The following is a 17,267-nucleotide window of genomic DNA, read 5'->3' on the forward strand; positions in this document are numbered from 1 at the left end:
CATTGGGTTAATAGATTTCTTGAAAGGAAAAGCTGTTTTGGCTATCAAAACACTACAAGTGAGGAACAGCTGTTTTGTCAGCGAGGACAGATTGCACGGGAGGCTCAAATATCAAACCACAAATTAAGGCTGCCTTTATTCCTCTTCTATTTACATTTTCCATAAAAGTAAGCGAAGTTCCACGCAGAGAAAATGCAGAATGTCCCCCAGTCCCAATTCCAACCTGCTCCGGTTTTTTAACTACCTGCAATATTATTAATACTCCACATTTTCGAGTCTTACTGTTGCATTTCATTCTAAAAAAAAAAAAAAATTCTCTCATTTAATTACTTAGCAATCAAAAGCAAACTGGATCCACTACTCACCATCCATGAACTCTGTGCACAATGAAATCCTGTTTTCTACAAAAAAAGCACCATAAAATCCTATGATATACGAGGAGTCACACTGGAAAAAGAGAGAAAAAAGCCACAAGGCTGTTTTAAAATCTGCTGTAAGAAGACTGAAGTAAAAATAATTCTGATGGTAAAATCCACATACCTTGTAAAGAATTTCTAACTCTGACATGATCTGCTTCTGGAGCTCCAGTGTTATATCCAAGGGTATGACCTGAAACACAGAAATACACAGAGTTCATGTAAAAGGGAAGTGAATCATTCAAAATAAAGATCCTGAAGATCCATGGAATAATGGCCATTGTGGGGTAACAAGAAGGAGAGGAATAGGTGGAAAGAATATTTTAACAGGAAGGAAATTTTCTCACCATCCCAACTGCCCAGCAGGACCAGAGCACCAGGGACTGCAGCCAAAGTTGGCTGCACTTCCTGGAACTCTAAATTCCCAGGATTTTTCAGGGCAGACCCTCTGAACAAGGCACTGGAAGTCAAACTGAACACAGAATTTCTTGCCACAGTTCTTTGAAGACTTGAAAACTCAGTTACTAAGCTCTGCTTTACAAACCAAACTGGAGCCAGTGCTTTGAGCCAGGCTCAGTCTGCCCCCACCCAACCCTTCATTATTTAATACTTTAAGCTACATGGAAGCAGAATTCAGTCAGTTTTCAGAATCAGCAGAATAAACACTCCAGGAATAGTGCTGACAGAACAGAACAGAACACGGGGAGCCCATTTCCAACCCAGCACCAAAATCTGTCTCCAGGAAAAACCAATAACCTGCCTCTTCCCAGAGCTGCTCCGGGGTTATTTATAAAAGCTGTCACTAAACTAAATTGTAAGTGGAGTACAGGGCTGCCAAGAAACATTTAACACACTTGTCCAGATCAATAATCATTTGCCAACAATATTCACTTACATTTTTTCCAGTGTGAAAACCTCAGAAATTCATCTGCTGGGATCCCACCAGTGGTGTTCTTTGAATTTCACCAAATTCCACCTTGTCAGTGGTGTCAAAACAGAACTTTATCTCACTCACTTCTAATCCCAGTGAGGAATTTCTCTGACCCCAGGACCAAAAATATCCCTAACATCCCAAAGCCAGGCCTAGAATGAGGAAAGGTCTGGGGCTCATTTGCATAAACCCTAATTACAAACACCCCAATAATGAGGATAACCTGGGAAAGCAGAGTTTTCCCATTTCCAGGTGGTCAGGACAGCAAGGGAAGGGCACAGACAGAGGAATTACAAGATTACTTCACCCCAAAATTAATTAGGGCAGATCAGCCTCACTTCCTCTGCAGAATTTTTTCACTGTTTTCTTCCAGCTGGAAATGTGTGGCTTGTGTGACTCCACCTCATGTCAAGGCTGGAGGAAATTTCTTTATTTACAGCACAAAAAGAGAAAAAAAAAATTATATCTCACCTTAACCTGCATTTATGATCTCCTTTTGTATGACATTTCCAAGACTATTATGTATTGGTGAAAAACACGAGGTGACAGTTTCCAGCATGGGCTGGAACTGTGTTAAAGCAAAAAAAAAAAACCAAAAAATCTCCTCAGAGTCACTGCTGCTGAGGAGGAAGTTGGAAATGAAGATTTGGATGCAAATTCCTGGAATCCTGGAATGGTTTGAGTGGGAAAGGCCCTTGAAGGGATCTCATTCCACCTTCCCCATCCCAGGGTGCTCCAAGCCCTGGCCAGCCTGGCCTTGGACACTCCAGGATGGGGAATCCAGAATCTCCCTGGGAACATTCAATAATTGGGTTTTTTTAAACCAAGAACTTTGCAGCACCATCATTATTTCCCTGGGATCCCCTGAGTGTGCCCAGGGTGGCTCCAGGGTCACACCTGGCTGAAATGGTTGAGCTGGGGATGGATGTGGCACCAGAAGGACTTTTAAAAAATGAATTTAAACAACATGCAAATCCTCTGGGAAGTCCTCTGATCTTCCTAATAAAGTTTTTGCCCAAAATTCAGCGATTTTGGAGCCCTCAGGCCCAGGGAAAAGGGTGAACTTTGGAGCTGAGCTGGGGATGGATGTTGGACCAGAAGGACTTTTTAAAAATGACATCCAAGTTCTCTGGGAAGTCCTCTGATCTTCCTGACCAAGCTGCATCCTCATAATAAATTTTTGCCCAAAATTCAGCGATTTTGGAGCCCCACTGATGCCCAGGGCGGAGTTTGGAGAGAAGAATCCACCTGAGCCATCTCCTGTGCTCCCCCAGCACGCAGCAGGCTGAGCTGTCAGGTGAAGCCCAGCAGTTGAGTGACTGAATTATAATTTACTCCCTGCTCAATTTGAATTAGGGAGAGGCCATTAAAATATCCAGAATAAACACAGCAATTCATCACGGGCTGTCACGGGTGCCTCCCTCCATTTGCTGGCTCCTCTAAAGGGAAGCAGAGCAAAAATCACAGGTCAAATTCACATATTCTGCTTTAATTTAATTAAGACATCCTTGTCTTTTACAGTATGCACAGCTCAAAGGAAATTTGGGGTATTGTGGGCAGAGGTAATAAATAATAAAGATAATAATGATAATCAAATGCTCCACTGAAATTCCAGCTAACAGCAGTGGGAGAATGGCAAAAAGCAGTGCACACTCATGGTTTTCACTGGGATTTTCCCCTTTAAAGAGGAAAAGTTACCTGGAAAAAGGGATTAAGTCCTCTGGAGGTTAAGGTTATGCAAAATCTGAAATTTGGTGCATCACTGAGGGATGATGTTGTGGATTATTAGCATTGGGTTGATTATTTACCAGCTGGAAGTGTTTTAGTCAACAGGTTTTGGTTATCTTGTGCAATTAAATCTGTATTTTATCATTAAAAAAAGCCCCAAAATGACATTTTTTGGCTTACTTTTGTGCAGATGAACTAATAATAATTAATATAATTAATATAATATATAATTAATAATTTCATTTTAATATAATTAATAATTTAATTTGCAAGCATAATTTAATTCACAAATTGCATCCAAGATCTGCCCCACTGTTGCTGTTATTTTATCCCAATTTTAAGTGAATTTCAGAGAAAACTGGGATTTTTCCTGACCACAAAATTCTACAAATTCCAGATTTAATCAAGGAGCCCAACTGCCCTTGGAAACATCTATGGAGGTATCAAAATCTGGGATTTTCAGGCAATTCCATGGGGGAAAATCCTGAATTTTGGGAATCTGAGCTTATTGGGAATGACTAAATTTACAGTAAATAAATAAATAAATAAATTTCCTGTAAATAAATTAATTAATGCAATAAATCAAATTGAGAGCCAAAAATCAGAGGGAAGGAAAGCGAGGGCAAGAAAATCTGGGAGAAAAATAAAATACCTGGAATTTCTTACCTTCACTGCCAGGATTTTTCCACTACGGACATGGTAAGCCCTGGGTGAGGAAAAAATTCAGTCATTTGAGATGATATAAAATTGCCTCTGCGAGGATGTGCAATACAAACACACTCATTTCACAGAAAAATGAATTTTACCTCATGGATTTTCTGTAAATTCAATTTTATCCAGCATTTCTAAAGGAAAACTGAGGAAAACGAGGGATCAAAAATATATTTACGAGGGAACCATTTGTCAGGGTTTGTATCTTTATTTTTGATATAAAATATACACTTGGAAGGCTATGATACAGCAGAAAAATAAACTATAAATGGGAATTTAACAGAATCGTTTAGGCTGGAAAAGACTTCCAAAATTGAGTCCAACCTTAAATCTTTGAGTCCAACCTCACATTTATTCATTTTCCCATTTTCTTTCAATGGAATTAATTGAGATTATCACCATTATTCAGAATTTTCATGGAAAATCAGGATTATCTCAGTCCCATGGGTATTTTCAGAGACAAGCAGCTTCACCAAATAAATTGAATTAAAACAGATTATGGCCAATTCTTTCTCAGAACTGAGGGAAAATCTCAGCAAAATTCAATTTCTGCATTTATTTGATGATCAGAGGGTGCATATAAAGATAGAAAGAACTATTGTTGATGTTCCCATGCACCAAAATAATTTTGCAGGGTGTTTCAACAGCAGTTTGTCTTAATTTCTGAGGAGAAACACCCATAATTGGCTATTTGACAATGACTTGAATATTTCTAACCATGAAAACGTGAGAAAATAAAGGAAGTTAAAAAAAAAACTCAAAATCCAATGCAATTTTGCATAAAAACAAAACCATTAAAGGTTTTCCTCTTCACTGGTTTTACTGCCTCCCTCTGATTTATGGCAGCATTGGCAGAGACGTGGCACTAACTTTAAAGAATTCTAATATTTTACCTCTCTGTACCTCCAGCAATTATTAGTGAAGAAGAAAAGCTTTAATAGTTGGGTTTTTTTTTGAGTCTAAAATCACCCTCAGACAGGGCAAAAATGTCATTTAATCTTATTTATAACCCTGAGCGCTCCCCTAATTTCTGGTAATGGCTTGGAAATTCCTAAAAACTTCACCTTAATTTAATAACTCCTGGATGAACCATTTATGCAATGGAGTGGCACCAGCTTTTAGGGGAGAAAAAACAGAGTTTAGCACGGCAGAGGGGAAAAAATCAGTGTAGAAAATGAGATTATCCATGGAAACTTTGACAGAACAGGAGGTGAACCCATGAATCCACAAATCCATGAATCCACGAGCTCTGGGGATGACCAACACTGGGAAAACATCCTGGATTTAAACTGATTTCCCAGATTTCAGGGGAGGAAAAAAAGGATTTAGCAAGGCCAGAGAGGAAAAAATCAGTGAAGAAAATGAGATTATCCATGGGAACTTTGACAGAACAAGAGCTGAATCCATGAATCCAACAGTGGGAAAACACCCTGGGCTTAGGATGAGCAGGAATAAGGGACGGAGAGGTTGGGAAGGGATGCTCCACATCTGTTGGGTTAATTGGGACCCCAGTGGACAGCTCAATTAGCTGCTCAGGAAAGCTGATCCTTTTTCCATGGGACAGATCTCCCGTTTGGGAGCGGGTGAAAGGGAGGAGTTGATGATTTAATTATGATGCACGCTAATTCATCCGTGGAAGCTCGGGCTCAGGTTCCAGCAGAGGGCAGGTACCTGGTTTGGTTTACAGAGCACTGACAGCACCAAGTGAACATTTAATTATGGCTGGGAATTGGATCACAAAGAGCAGGGAGCCCTGGGCTGGGCCTGGGGGATGCCAGGAGGGCAGGAATTTGTTTACTCCAGGCTGATCCAGCATCTCAGTTGTCCTGGCCTTCCCCTGCACAATAACTGTAAAGTGATTAATGGAGCTGGAATGGGAGCTTTGGTTACACCAAAAGACAACCCTACACCTTTGTGGTGTTTTAATTAACAGCCAACTCTTCAAATTAGGCTGGAGCTGCTGCAGTAATTACCCCTTCTGAGGAAAAAGGGATTTTCTGGCATGTTCCGTGGGACTGGAAGGTGGAATTGATCATTTTGGTTGCAGGCAGCATGGCAAAATCCCAAATTTAATACCTTTTGCAGGTTCTGAGGGATGAACCACAAAAATTCTGCAGGACAATGAGTACAGCATAAGGAAAACCAGACTTTTAGTCAATCCCTGGATGTCTACGAGGGGATTAAACCCAAATTCCCACTCAAAGTCTCATCTCCCAGGTTTTGGTGCCACCTCCAGAAGTGAAGCAGCCAAACCCATCATTGCAGAACCAGGCAGAGAAAAGCAGCAAAACCCCAAAAGCTCCTTCAGCAACTGGGCACATTTCAGGGAATGCACTTAAAATCTCCCAGGATGGCAGGAAAATTCCTAAAAACCAGCTAAAACCAGCTGTTCCACTCCTAAAAACCCCCAGATCCAGGGATGGGTTTGAGCAGTGCCCTGCAGGGAGGAGCAGGGGATGCTCAGCACCCAGCTGGGTTCTGGGGGACCTCCCTCACCAAGCACAGAACCCTGGAAGAGTTTGGGTGGGAAGGGACCTTAAATCCCACCCCATTCCACCCTTTCCAAGGGCAGGGACAATTCCCAAATTGCCAGGGACCATCTCCTGGTGGGAAGCTCTCCCAGGGACACAGAGGCTGCTCTGACACCACCCCACGCTGTCCAAGGAAAGGGCAGGGACTCCAACACTGCCTGCCTGGAAAATCCCCACTGGGCAACAGAAATTTCCATCCCTCCCTCCACATTCCCACCAGAGCTCACCATTCCAAGCCCCTGCACCCATCCCAACAGCTCCTAGGCAAGGCTGGCACAGTTTTGTCAAATATTTCACTATAAAAACCCCATGTCCAGAGATGTGAAGCCCTGAAGGGCCCCACATGAGCCACGTCCTTCAGCAGAACTTTGCCTCCCCCACTCTCACCCCTCAGGGGTGCTGTGGCCAAAGCCTGGGTTATTTTGGGGAATAAATAAGAGAGATGGTGTGGGAGCAAGCACTGTGCCTGAACAAAGCCCTGCAGCTAAGCCCAAGCCGTGATGGACTGCAGAGAGTGCATCCCTGGTGTCCCAGAAAATCAAAATCAATACCAGGGAAAACTGCAATGGGGCTCTGGGGGATCTGCCAGCTCCTCAGCATCTCCCCCCAACCCCAGACAGGAATTGTGGTTGTACAGGAAAGCAAATGAAAATCTGGGAGCATCAGAAGCAGCTGGTTTGTGTTTTAAGGAAAAAAGGGGAACTTCTGAAATGAAATCCACGTTACCTGATTTGTTCTTCCTGAGGCACAGAAAACCAAGGAGGAATGTCAGTGCTCCTCATGGAATAATCCACTGCCCACCCTAATATTTAATGCTAAAAACTTTCTACACCAAATATGATGAATTTCTACTCAACACAGAGGAGACAGAAGGAAAACAAACCCAACTTGGGAGAAAATGCAGCAGATTCTCAATACTAACAGCTAATAAATTCTTAATAAATAGCTTAGATGGCAAACAAAAGACTTCTCTCTCTTTCAATTTGCTCCAACCAAAAATTTTCTCTCTTCCCTGTGAGGAATTTTCCCTGAAGCCCAGAGGGAGCTGCAGGATGCTGTGGTTGTGGGACAATTCCTTCCAGGGCAAGCAAAGAACCAACTACAGGCTGCAACCTGCAGGCAACCACAAGCAAACACCAATTCTCAATTTTTTTCCTAATTTTTTAATTGCAAACCCCTTGCCCACGTGTGAGTGACACAACAATGATCACATCATGAGCAGGGGCTGAGTTTCCAAAGATCCTTGAGCTTTTTCCAGCAGTTTTTCCCATCAAACACAGCAACTTCTCACTAGAAACTGAGTTTAGTCATATGTTAAATCTCAAAATAAATATCATCTCTACCAAGAAGCCAAAATTCATTACATTTATTTTGTCACAAGGATGGCACTGAAGGAGCCTGGAGCAACACAGGATCTGCTTCCTCTGGCCACCAGGATAAATCCCTTTATTTTTTCCCCCACAATAACCAGGGAAACAATTTCTAATCAATAAGATATTCCTTGGCAAGCCTGAAGGATTCAAGGGAAAGCCATGACCTGTCTGCTATGCCAATGAGTCAGTCAGAAATGTCACCAACATCAGCAAATATGACAAAATGACAAAGTGCCAGGGAGGCAGCAGTGATGGGGCTGCAGGAGCCAGGGATGCTCCAGCCCAGGGACACCTCAGGCTGGTGCCACGAGGGATGGAGGGACAGGACACAGGGAATGGCTTCCCATTTCCACAGGGATGGGACACTGGGGAGAAATTCCTCCCCAGGATGGAGATCCCTGCCTCTCCCACGGCTGTCCCAGTGCTCCTGCCACCTGAACTTCCCAGGCCAGAGTAAAACCACAAGTGAATATTTTGGTTCCTCTCTCTGCCTTGTTTCCTTCACACCTCAGGATGAAACCATCACCCAGGTCTGTTAAAAACAGCAAGGCATAATTTCCCTCCAAAAGGCTGGGAAATCCTGTCCCATTCCCCCAGGGTTTCCTCTCAGCACTGAGGAGCTGCAGAGGAACCTCTCCACACCCAGACCCACACCCCAAAGCTCTCTGGGGCCATGGCAGAGCCTTTCCAAACAGAAATAAAAGCTTGAAGCTTCTCATGGGAGCTCAGCAGTGGCCAGGAAAGGCTGTGCCTGCAGCAAGCAGCACCTCCAGACCTGAGGGCACAGGAGGAGCCAAACTGGACATTCATGAGGAACAACCAAGAGCAAAAAGCTGTGCCAGAGCCAGGCAAAAGGAACTCAGCCCCAGCCACCAGCTGCAAGCTCCACACAGCAAACCACCCAACATTTGCTCAGTTTTTCCTTTTTTCCCCCTTTTTTTTGGCCTGGTACTGCCCCTGCCTGTGGTGCTGGTGGTCAGGCTGTGGCAGGGCAGTGACAGCAGTGTCACGTACTCCCACGGTCATCTAAAGGAAGACATTCAAATTGTTCCTAGGAAATAACCACTTTGCCAGTTGCTGCCTCCTGCAATAGCAAACACATTAGCCTGACTCTGTGGCTGTTAAATCAGGGAAGCCAAAGTGCACAGCAGTTGGAAAAAGGAGCTTTTATGGGGCTGTGCTGGTTCACAGCACAACCTCCCCTCTCCGAAATGCCACTGCAGATGCTTGAGTGCTGATTGCAAAATGATTTGCTGGGAAAGTGGCAAACAAACAGCAAATAGTGGTGCCTGAATGCTCAAACTTGGGAAAAAGGGCACAGCTGGCAGCAGAGGCTGCAGAAAGGAGATGTTGAGCAGCAATGTCTCACTTAACCCAGCTTGTGCTGGAATCCCAGCACAGGGAGTGAGAATCCCTCAGCTCCGTGCTGTGACCTGCTCCTCTTCCCATCTGTGACACTCAAGGACTCCTCCCTCCCTCCTGCAGCCAAACATTCAGGGTCAGCCTCCAGAAATGGGATCTGTGCCCATCCCACTGCAGGGCAGAACCCATTCCTGAGAGAGACCTGAGATGGAGCTCGAGCAGAGTGAGGTGCCACCAGCACCCACATCGGGTCACCCAGTGCCACCAGGTCACCCAGAGCAGCTCCAGGCACAGGAATGGATTCACCTGCTGGATTTAATCTGGATTAAAGCTGCACCCAGAGCAGCTCCAGACACAGGGATGGAAATGGATTCACCTGCTGGATTTAAACCAGTGCAAGGACAAGAGGCAGCAGAGCAGCCCTGAGCTCTGACTGATGTGGGTTATCCCACATGGCAGAATGCCTGGAGTGAACCCATCACAACTTTAGAATGAAATATGAAGCAAAGAAGTGTGAGCCAAACCTGCATCACCTTCTTTGGTGCCAGGAATGAAGATGCCAACATGAGGGGTGCTCACCTGGAGAAGGGAAGGATCAGGGAATTCTCAGAGCTCTTTCCAACACCTGAAGGGGCTCCAGGAGAGCTGGAGGGGGACTGGGGACAAGGCATGGAGGGACAGGACACAGGGAATGGCTCCCACTGCCAGAGGGCAGGCCTGGATGGGATGCTGGGAATTAGGAATTGCTCCCTGGGAGGTGGGCAGGCCCTGGGCTCTCACCCCAGCTCACTCACTGCTAACAAGCACAAACTCCCATCTCCCACTCGCTTCATCTTCCCAGCTATGGACATCCACCACAAACAAAACAACTTTAATTTAAGAATCATCCAGTTTCTAATTAAACAGCCATAGGCAGCTGGCTGGATACATTTTAATCAGTTTCAATAACGTATTGATTGGATACTGAAGCTTAAAAATTAAAAGTAAAAAGATGACCGGGGAATTGTCCCATCTCAGCCCAACAGTAGAACCCTCTGTAAATAACTCCTCTTTTAACCATCAGCTAAATGAACACTTCAATACTGCACTACAAAGTCTTCTGCAAAATTACTTTAACTAACAAGCAGAAATTTATCAGCTTCAGCCAAAATCAATGCTGAAATCAATTTGAACACTGGTTGTGTCTAAAGGGGCTCATTGGCAATTTAGGGAAATTACACCATGTAAATGCCTGTGCTTTAATTGAACAGTTTCATCAACTAGGCTGTGATTGCTGTCCATTCATTTATTTACTTTCACTGCAGCTCCCATTCTGCAGAGGAATGGGTTTTGTCAGGCTCCAAGGAGGTACTTTATCTTCATTTTATGCACTTTTGTGCAGAACAGATTTCATGGGGCGGCCGAGCCCCGCCGGGGTCACAGGCAGGGAGTGACCAGCAGGCACTGGTCAGCCTTCTTTAAACCCCACTGGAACCAGACAAAATCCAGGGGGGCACTTCTAACTCAGCCAGGCAGGGCTGCTCCAACACCTTCAGTGGACTAAAAATAAATCCAAACGAGGGAAGCAGAAAATGAATGCACAGGAAAGGAGAGCAAGGGAAATGCCCCCACAGGAATTAAGGGAGATGCAATTCGAAGACTTCCAAGGGACAAAGATGTGTTTTGATGACAACCAAGCCACTGAACCTGCCTGTGATCCCTCCCTGAGCACCAGGCTGGGACAAGAACTGTGGAGAAAAGGTTGGGAGAACCTTCCCTGGGAGTCACCCACCAGTGAAGCTGGGCCAGCTCCAGGCTGGGAATCTGCAGCTCCATTCCTGCTTCTGTCACTGCTGGGCTGCCTTGGGAAGTGATTCCACCTCTGTCTCCATCCACCCTCTGCCACAGGGCAAAATAATCTGTGAGTTGAAGTGTTTTAAAAAGAGGCAAATGATAGTTCTTGTGTTACACATGTGCTGGAGGAGACCTTGGAGCACCTTCCAGGACCTAAGGGGGCTCCAGGAGAGCTGGAGAGGGACTGGCAACAAGGGATGGAGGGACAGGACACAGGGAATGGATCCCACTGCCAGGGGACAGGGATGGATGGGAGATTGGGAAGGAATTCCTGGCTGGACTGGAATTCCCAGAGCAGCTGTGGCTGCCCCTGGATCCCTGGCAGTGCCCAAGGCCAGGCTGGACAGGGTTTGGAGCAGGCTGGGACAGTGGGAAGTGACCCTGATCATGGCAGAATAGGGAATGGGATGAGCTTTAAGGTCTCTTCCAACACAAATCATTCCAGGATTCTGTGATATCCATATGGAAAACCAGCAACAAATGACCAGAGGAGAGGAACAGCCCTGCTAAGATCTGGGCTGGATTCTCACAACATCTGAGGTGCTCTGAAGAGCAAACTGGGACCCCAGAGCCCCTTCCTGGCAGCAGCCCTGTCCTGCACCTGCAGCTCTGGGATAAACCAGGAGAATCCAGCCTTGCTCAGCCAAAGCTCCTCAGGGCAACACCAAACCCAGGTCATCCATCAGACCCCAGCACACGGAGCTGCATCCCTCAGCTCCCACAAACACAGCCCAGCTCCTCCAGCTCCCTGTGGAGCCTTGTGAGAAATATAAAATCTAAACCTGAGGCATCACCTGCTCCAGGGCTGCCAGAGCTGCCCCAGCAGTGCCAGAGGATCCCAGCTTTGTCCCAGGATGGACTCCAGGCTGTGGAGCAGTCCCAGCTGTCTCCCACACTTTCCATTTCATGTGCTGATGGGGCACCCCAAGGCTGGCTGAGAGAGGCAATGAGGGGAAGGGCAGATGCTGGAATGTTCAACCAAACTGCAGAATTGCTCAGGAAATTGCTCAGACAAATTAAGCTCCCTCATTTCTCCCTGCTTTCCAGGCTATCCAATTTTTCGGCGTGGGACATCAGCCACAGCCACTTCTCTCCCAATTACTCAACTTCCAAGTGAAGCCTTCTGCTCTCACAGCATTTTGCTAAGATGGGAACTGATGTTCCCATTCCTTCCCTCTCTCCCAGATCCTGGTAACTCCCAAATTAATTAGGGCATCATTGGGGCTTTATGGTTATTTTTCCTTTATGCTCCTGCTGCTGGAGACTCCAACAGAACCCATGGAGCTACAAAACCTCACTGTAAAATACATCCCAGGAGGCTGTGCCCTGCCCTAAACAGAGTTTAGGACATCTCACTTCTCCTTTCTCCTTGAAAAGCAAAAACTAAAGAACACAAAATGAGAATAAAATGAGGATAAAACCCTCATTTTGCTTCTGTATAAAGGAAACAGTGATGCTTTAGACACATCGTGTGAGGAAGACCTGACAGAGGAATTATCTGCCAGAGTTAAACACTTCTACTTTGTAGTATTTAGGTTCAAAATAAACAAAACTAAGGATTTGAGATCTAAATAATGTCATGAAGCTGCTCCTGGGACTGGCTGGCACACCCAGACATTCCAAAGGAAATCCTTCACCTAAGGAAAGATCTCAGAGGAGTCTCTGCAGGCACTGATGGAGCCCAAAGATGCAGCACAATGCAGATCCTTTAAATGTCTTTTGGGCTGACCACTGAACTATTTGTTCCAAACAAAAAAAAAAAAAAAAGGCAATTTAAGCAAACCCAGAGATGTCCTGCCACATGGGCAGCTGAGTTTCAAAAAATGCATCAAATTGGACTTAAATACTCCACGGGCAGTGGCAATCAGAGCAGGTGACACAAATACAGCACCTGGCACACAGGAGAGCAGCACACTCAGGAGCTTTGCTGCAGCAGATTTTACCCTTTTTTGGACAATCTTTACCCAAAACAGGGCACGCTCTGCCCGCTGAGCAGCACTGCAAGAATTCCTGCTTTCTGCTGCAGCGTTCAATAGACAGTTTGGGCTTGTTTTCTATTTTCTCACATATTTTTGAACATGCAAGCAACCAAAAAGCAAAGCTAATTAACTGGTTTTGCCATATCTAACACGAGAATTTTTATCGTTCCTTAATTAAGCAAACAGAGGATCAAAAGGTAGGGGCAGAATAAGATGTCAAAGAACTATAAAATCCCTTCTTTTTAGAACAGGAAAAAACATTTAGATTCAGCAAGTTCTCCCTAGAAATATGGCTATAAAGTATTGATTTTTCACCAGGCTCAATTGACTGAAAAGTTGTTTGTATAGCAATATTGGCCGAGCCAATATAGTGGAACAATTTTGCTCCACACAGTAATCAAGTGTATTTCTAAAGTATAATTATACTGTCATAAAAATAAAGCTAAGATACCTCTTCTCCAAGCCATAAACCACTCGCAGCTGTAAAGAACCCAAATAAATGAAATCCATTTTCTAACTAAAAAAATCCTGTGTTTTCTAACTAAACATAGGCTTCCAAAGAGAACCAGCCCACCTCCAGCCAGGGGGGAGCAGGAGGGGTGATCAATACTTCAATCTCAATAAACAATTCCAATAAAAGAGTTTTTTTCCATGGAAAAAAAGAGAGGCTGGGAGATTTTTGCTCAGCCTCCTGCGACGCGCCGTCGTGTCCCCCCAATGCTGGGAATATTTCACTGCCATAATGGATATGAGTCAGGATAAAGAGCTCGGTGAAGAGAGGGGGAACGAAAAAAAAAGCAAAAATACAAGGTAAGGATAACAAAAAGATAAAAGGAAGGGCGTAGACAGGCTGGCTGTTGAGCTGCAGATCGATCCCCACACGGCCTCTCCTCCCTGAGCCAACAGCCCCACGCCGGAGAGGGAAACTGCCCAACCTCTGCAATCCATTTCACCTGACAAATGTTCATTGATTTACTGGAATAAAATATCTCTGGGCTGCTCTCCGTGGCTGGGGCAGGGCAGCTACCTGCGAGGATTCCAGTTTGAATCCCTTATTTCCTGCTGGGGCACGGATGCTCTGCCAGAGAGGGAGAATTGGGAACTTTTTGGGAAGGGGGGATTGAGGTGGTTTTGTCACAGGGCTGGAGCCTCCCTGCTCTGGAGCCAGGATGGGAGAGCTGGGAATGTTCCCCCGGAGAAGGGAAGGATCCAGGGAATCCTCAGAGCCCCTTCCAGGTCCTAAAGGTGCTCCAGGAGAGCTGGAGAGGGACTGGGGACAAGGGATGGAGGGACAGGACACAGGGAATGGCTTCAGAGTGGGAAAGGGGAGATTTAGATGGATTTTGGGAAGGAATTCCTGGCTGTGGTGGAACTCCCAGAGAAGCTGTGGCTGGCCCTCGATCCCTGGAGGTCCAAGGCCAGGCTGGAGGGGTTTGGAGCAGGCTGGGACAGTGGTAGGAGGTGTCCCTGAGATAAACTGAGCTCCCTTCCAGCCCAAACCACTGGAGGATTCCACGATAATCTGCAAAATATCCACACACAAACCAGTGCCCATTCCCCGGAAAAGGCTGGAGTCACTCCTGTCCTGGAGACACCCCGAAGTCCCTGCAGCTGCTGACTTCAAATAACAACGGGATATAAAGGAACACGAGCCACAGAAACAGCTCCTGGCACAGGAGGGGCTCCTGCCTCTCCAGGTGAGATTGTCCCTGTCCCAGAGTGCAGGGAATGGTCACAGTCCCCACTCCAGGCAGGAGATCCCAGCTGCACAGCCTCAGAAACACAGGATGGAGTCACACAGGACTTTTATCCCAATTCCACAGCCTCAGAAACACAGGACGGAGTCACACAGGAACATCCAGCTTTTATCCCTATTCCCTGAAGAACCTTCTCTGCCTCTCCACCAACACCAACAAGTCTGAGCTCTAAAGCTCAACACTCTCCCATATCTCTCATAAAATCAGAAAATAACACCACTTCCTCAAGTCCTAGGAACATCCTTCTCCAAGAAAAGATACCTGAAGCACCTTCCACCCCCAGGGCCAACCTGATTTAAGAATCCATCCCAAGGCTGCATTTCCTCCTTGAAGGCTCTGGAAGTCCATTTCCATCCAACCTTCTGCAGGAGGAGTTGTTTTGCAATGCTGGCAGCCAATTAGAAACCAAACCAAATGCACCGTGGCTTTTAAAACACTTTAGGGGAGGGAAAAATGTTAATATCAAAGTTAAAATGTCTAAGGTATAAACAAAACCCTAATGGGATGCTGGGTTACTGTATATGGTAAACAGCTCTCTGGAGGAAACCTTTATTACTCCCTCAGGGCTTTCTGACAAAGTATGGATTTCTTAATTCCCACAGGAATATTTTTCATACCCCACTGCAGACTATTAAGTCCCAGATATTACATTCTGTAGTTTAAACTTTGCACGATGCATAAGCAGGAGTTTTCTCAACAAGAAAGTCTTATCTGTGCTATTTTAATTTTTACAGTATTAAAATTTATCCTGGCTGCAGGGCTGAAGCTTCTGCACCAAAATTTGGTTAAAATTTATCCTGGCTGCAGGGCTGGAGCTTCTGCACCAAAATTTGGGGGAGCTGGTGAGGCTGGGAGGGAGGGAGAGGCAGCAAAAGGGGATGAGGGATTCTGGAGGGCAGGGCACTGCTGCCACCACATCCCACTGCTGTCATCCCCAGGTGAGGCAGCAGAATTCCACATCCTGGAGGCCAATCCAGGACATCCCAGATCCCACTTGTGAACCCTCCACTTGCTCCCAGAAAAGATTCAAAGCCGCGTTAAAATCAGAATAAAACACCTCTGAACAATTTAAAAGTTTACATTATGACTTTTTTTCCCTGCAGAGCAGCAAGACACGCCTACACCACCAAATGTAAAAAGTAAAAACGCCGTGAAATCTGAATTTTGGGGCAGATTTGAGGTGAAACCCCCACTCACTTGTAGACGGTGCCTCCGTTGCCGTGGCCGAGGATGTCTCGGTATCGAATGTCTTGTTCATTCATCTCCACAAGAAAGAAAGAAAAACAAAAGAGATGTCATGCTGGGGATGGAAATGTCAAGGAAAAGCAACTCCAGGCCATAAACAACAAGCAGTCTGGGTCATTTCAAGTTCAGCTGCAAGAACGAGAAGATCAATACAACATTTGCTGTCCAATTTATAAAAGACGATACCAAGGGACAAAGTGATGGAAAGTTTAATGACAATTTGTTTGCCTGGGTCATTTCATTAAAGTTTGATAAAAGGTGTCAAAATGGAATGATATAATATAGCTCAAGAGGGTCAGGGCACTGCTGCTGAGAGGAAAAGGGGCTCCAGAGCAGCACATCAGCAGAGCCAAAGTTGGAGGTGAATGGGAACAACCCTGGCAGCTGGAGAAGTTTGGGATTTATCCTGGAATCAGCAGGGCTGAGCCTCAGCGAGAGGCAGCTCTGGCAGAGCTCAGTGCAGACGTTTTTTACCTAAAGAAAAATCAGTCTGGAATCCCAATCCAAGTGATTTTCCTTGAAACACACAGCAATTCCTTTGCCTCAGTTTTTTCTGCTCGCTGGGACAGCTCAGATCCTCAGATCCAGAGCACTGCAGAAATTCCTGAATTTCTCACCTTTTTTTTAATATGGATTTCACAACAGCTTAACATATTGCCTGGGAAGCAACTGAAATGTAAAACCAGAGTTCAACCTTCCCCTGGACAAGCAGAGCTCCTCTGATTTTGCACAATTTAAAAAATCCCATTAAAGACGTTTTTGCAATGCACATTTATACTTGAAAATAAATATTTTGAACAGAATTAATTCTGGGATAAAAGCAATTTTCTGTTCCAGAAAGATTCCCTCATTGCCAGATCATTTTAAGTAGAAAATGTTTGAGCAAATCCTGCTTTGAAAAGGTATTTTCCTAGGAAACATTAACTCATTTTCAGTAATTACTTGTATTTTATGGGACACCAAGTTAAATATTTCACATGACTTGGCCTGGCTGCTTAAAGATGTCATTTTTGTGTATTAACACAAGTGATGATAACAAGCTCAAATGTCCCAAAGAGTCAATACTCAGCATTTCTAATGACCAGAAAATGAAATATTTTATTGATTTAAAAGAAGTTACAAGGACAGAAATTATTAATCCAAAATTGATGTTTTTTCCTTTCACTACCTGAGCAAAAAAAATGTGATTTCACACTGGAATTGCTACACAGGGATGGGAAAACCTGAGCTGAGACAACTCAAAAGAGAAGGTGATGATTTCATTATTTATTTGGAATTAAACCTGGGCCAGGTTCCTTAGGAGGGCCCATTTGTGATGAAAATTAACATTTACTTCATTACTGAAAGCTCCTTTGCTTATTGCATTCATCAGGAAATGCAAACAGAAAGGGGGAAGTTGTT

General features: G+C 45.0%; 1 protein-coding gene across 2 annotated transcripts in view; it reads right to left on the minus strand.

The window, feature by feature from the left end:
* Positions 1-17,267, minus strand: part of MAP2K5 (mitogen-activated protein kinase kinase 5) — a 115,400-nt gene that overhangs the window by 71,111 nt on the left and 27,022 nt on the right. For both annotated transcript variants that reach the window (XM_041469112.1, XM_041469111.1), the window contains exons 8-11: positions 15,819-15,883; positions 3,742-3,781; positions 541-609; positions 366-447 (exon numbers count right to left, since the gene is read on the minus strand). In XM_041469112.1, the coding sequence (XP_041325046.1) occupies positions 366-447; positions 541-609; positions 3,742-3,781; positions 15,819-15,883 (256 nt within the window). The remainder of the gene's footprint in view (positions 1-365; positions 448-540; positions 610-3,741; positions 3,782-15,818; positions 15,884-17,267) is intronic.

This window comes from Pyrgilauda ruficollis, unplaced genomic scaffold, assembly GCF_017590135.1.
Source record: "Pyrgilauda ruficollis isolate IOZ18807 unplaced genomic scaffold, ASM1759013v1 scaffold23, whole genome shotgun sequence".
NCBI lineage: Eukaryota > Metazoa > Chordata > Aves > Passeriformes > Passeridae > Pyrgilauda > Pyrgilauda ruficollis.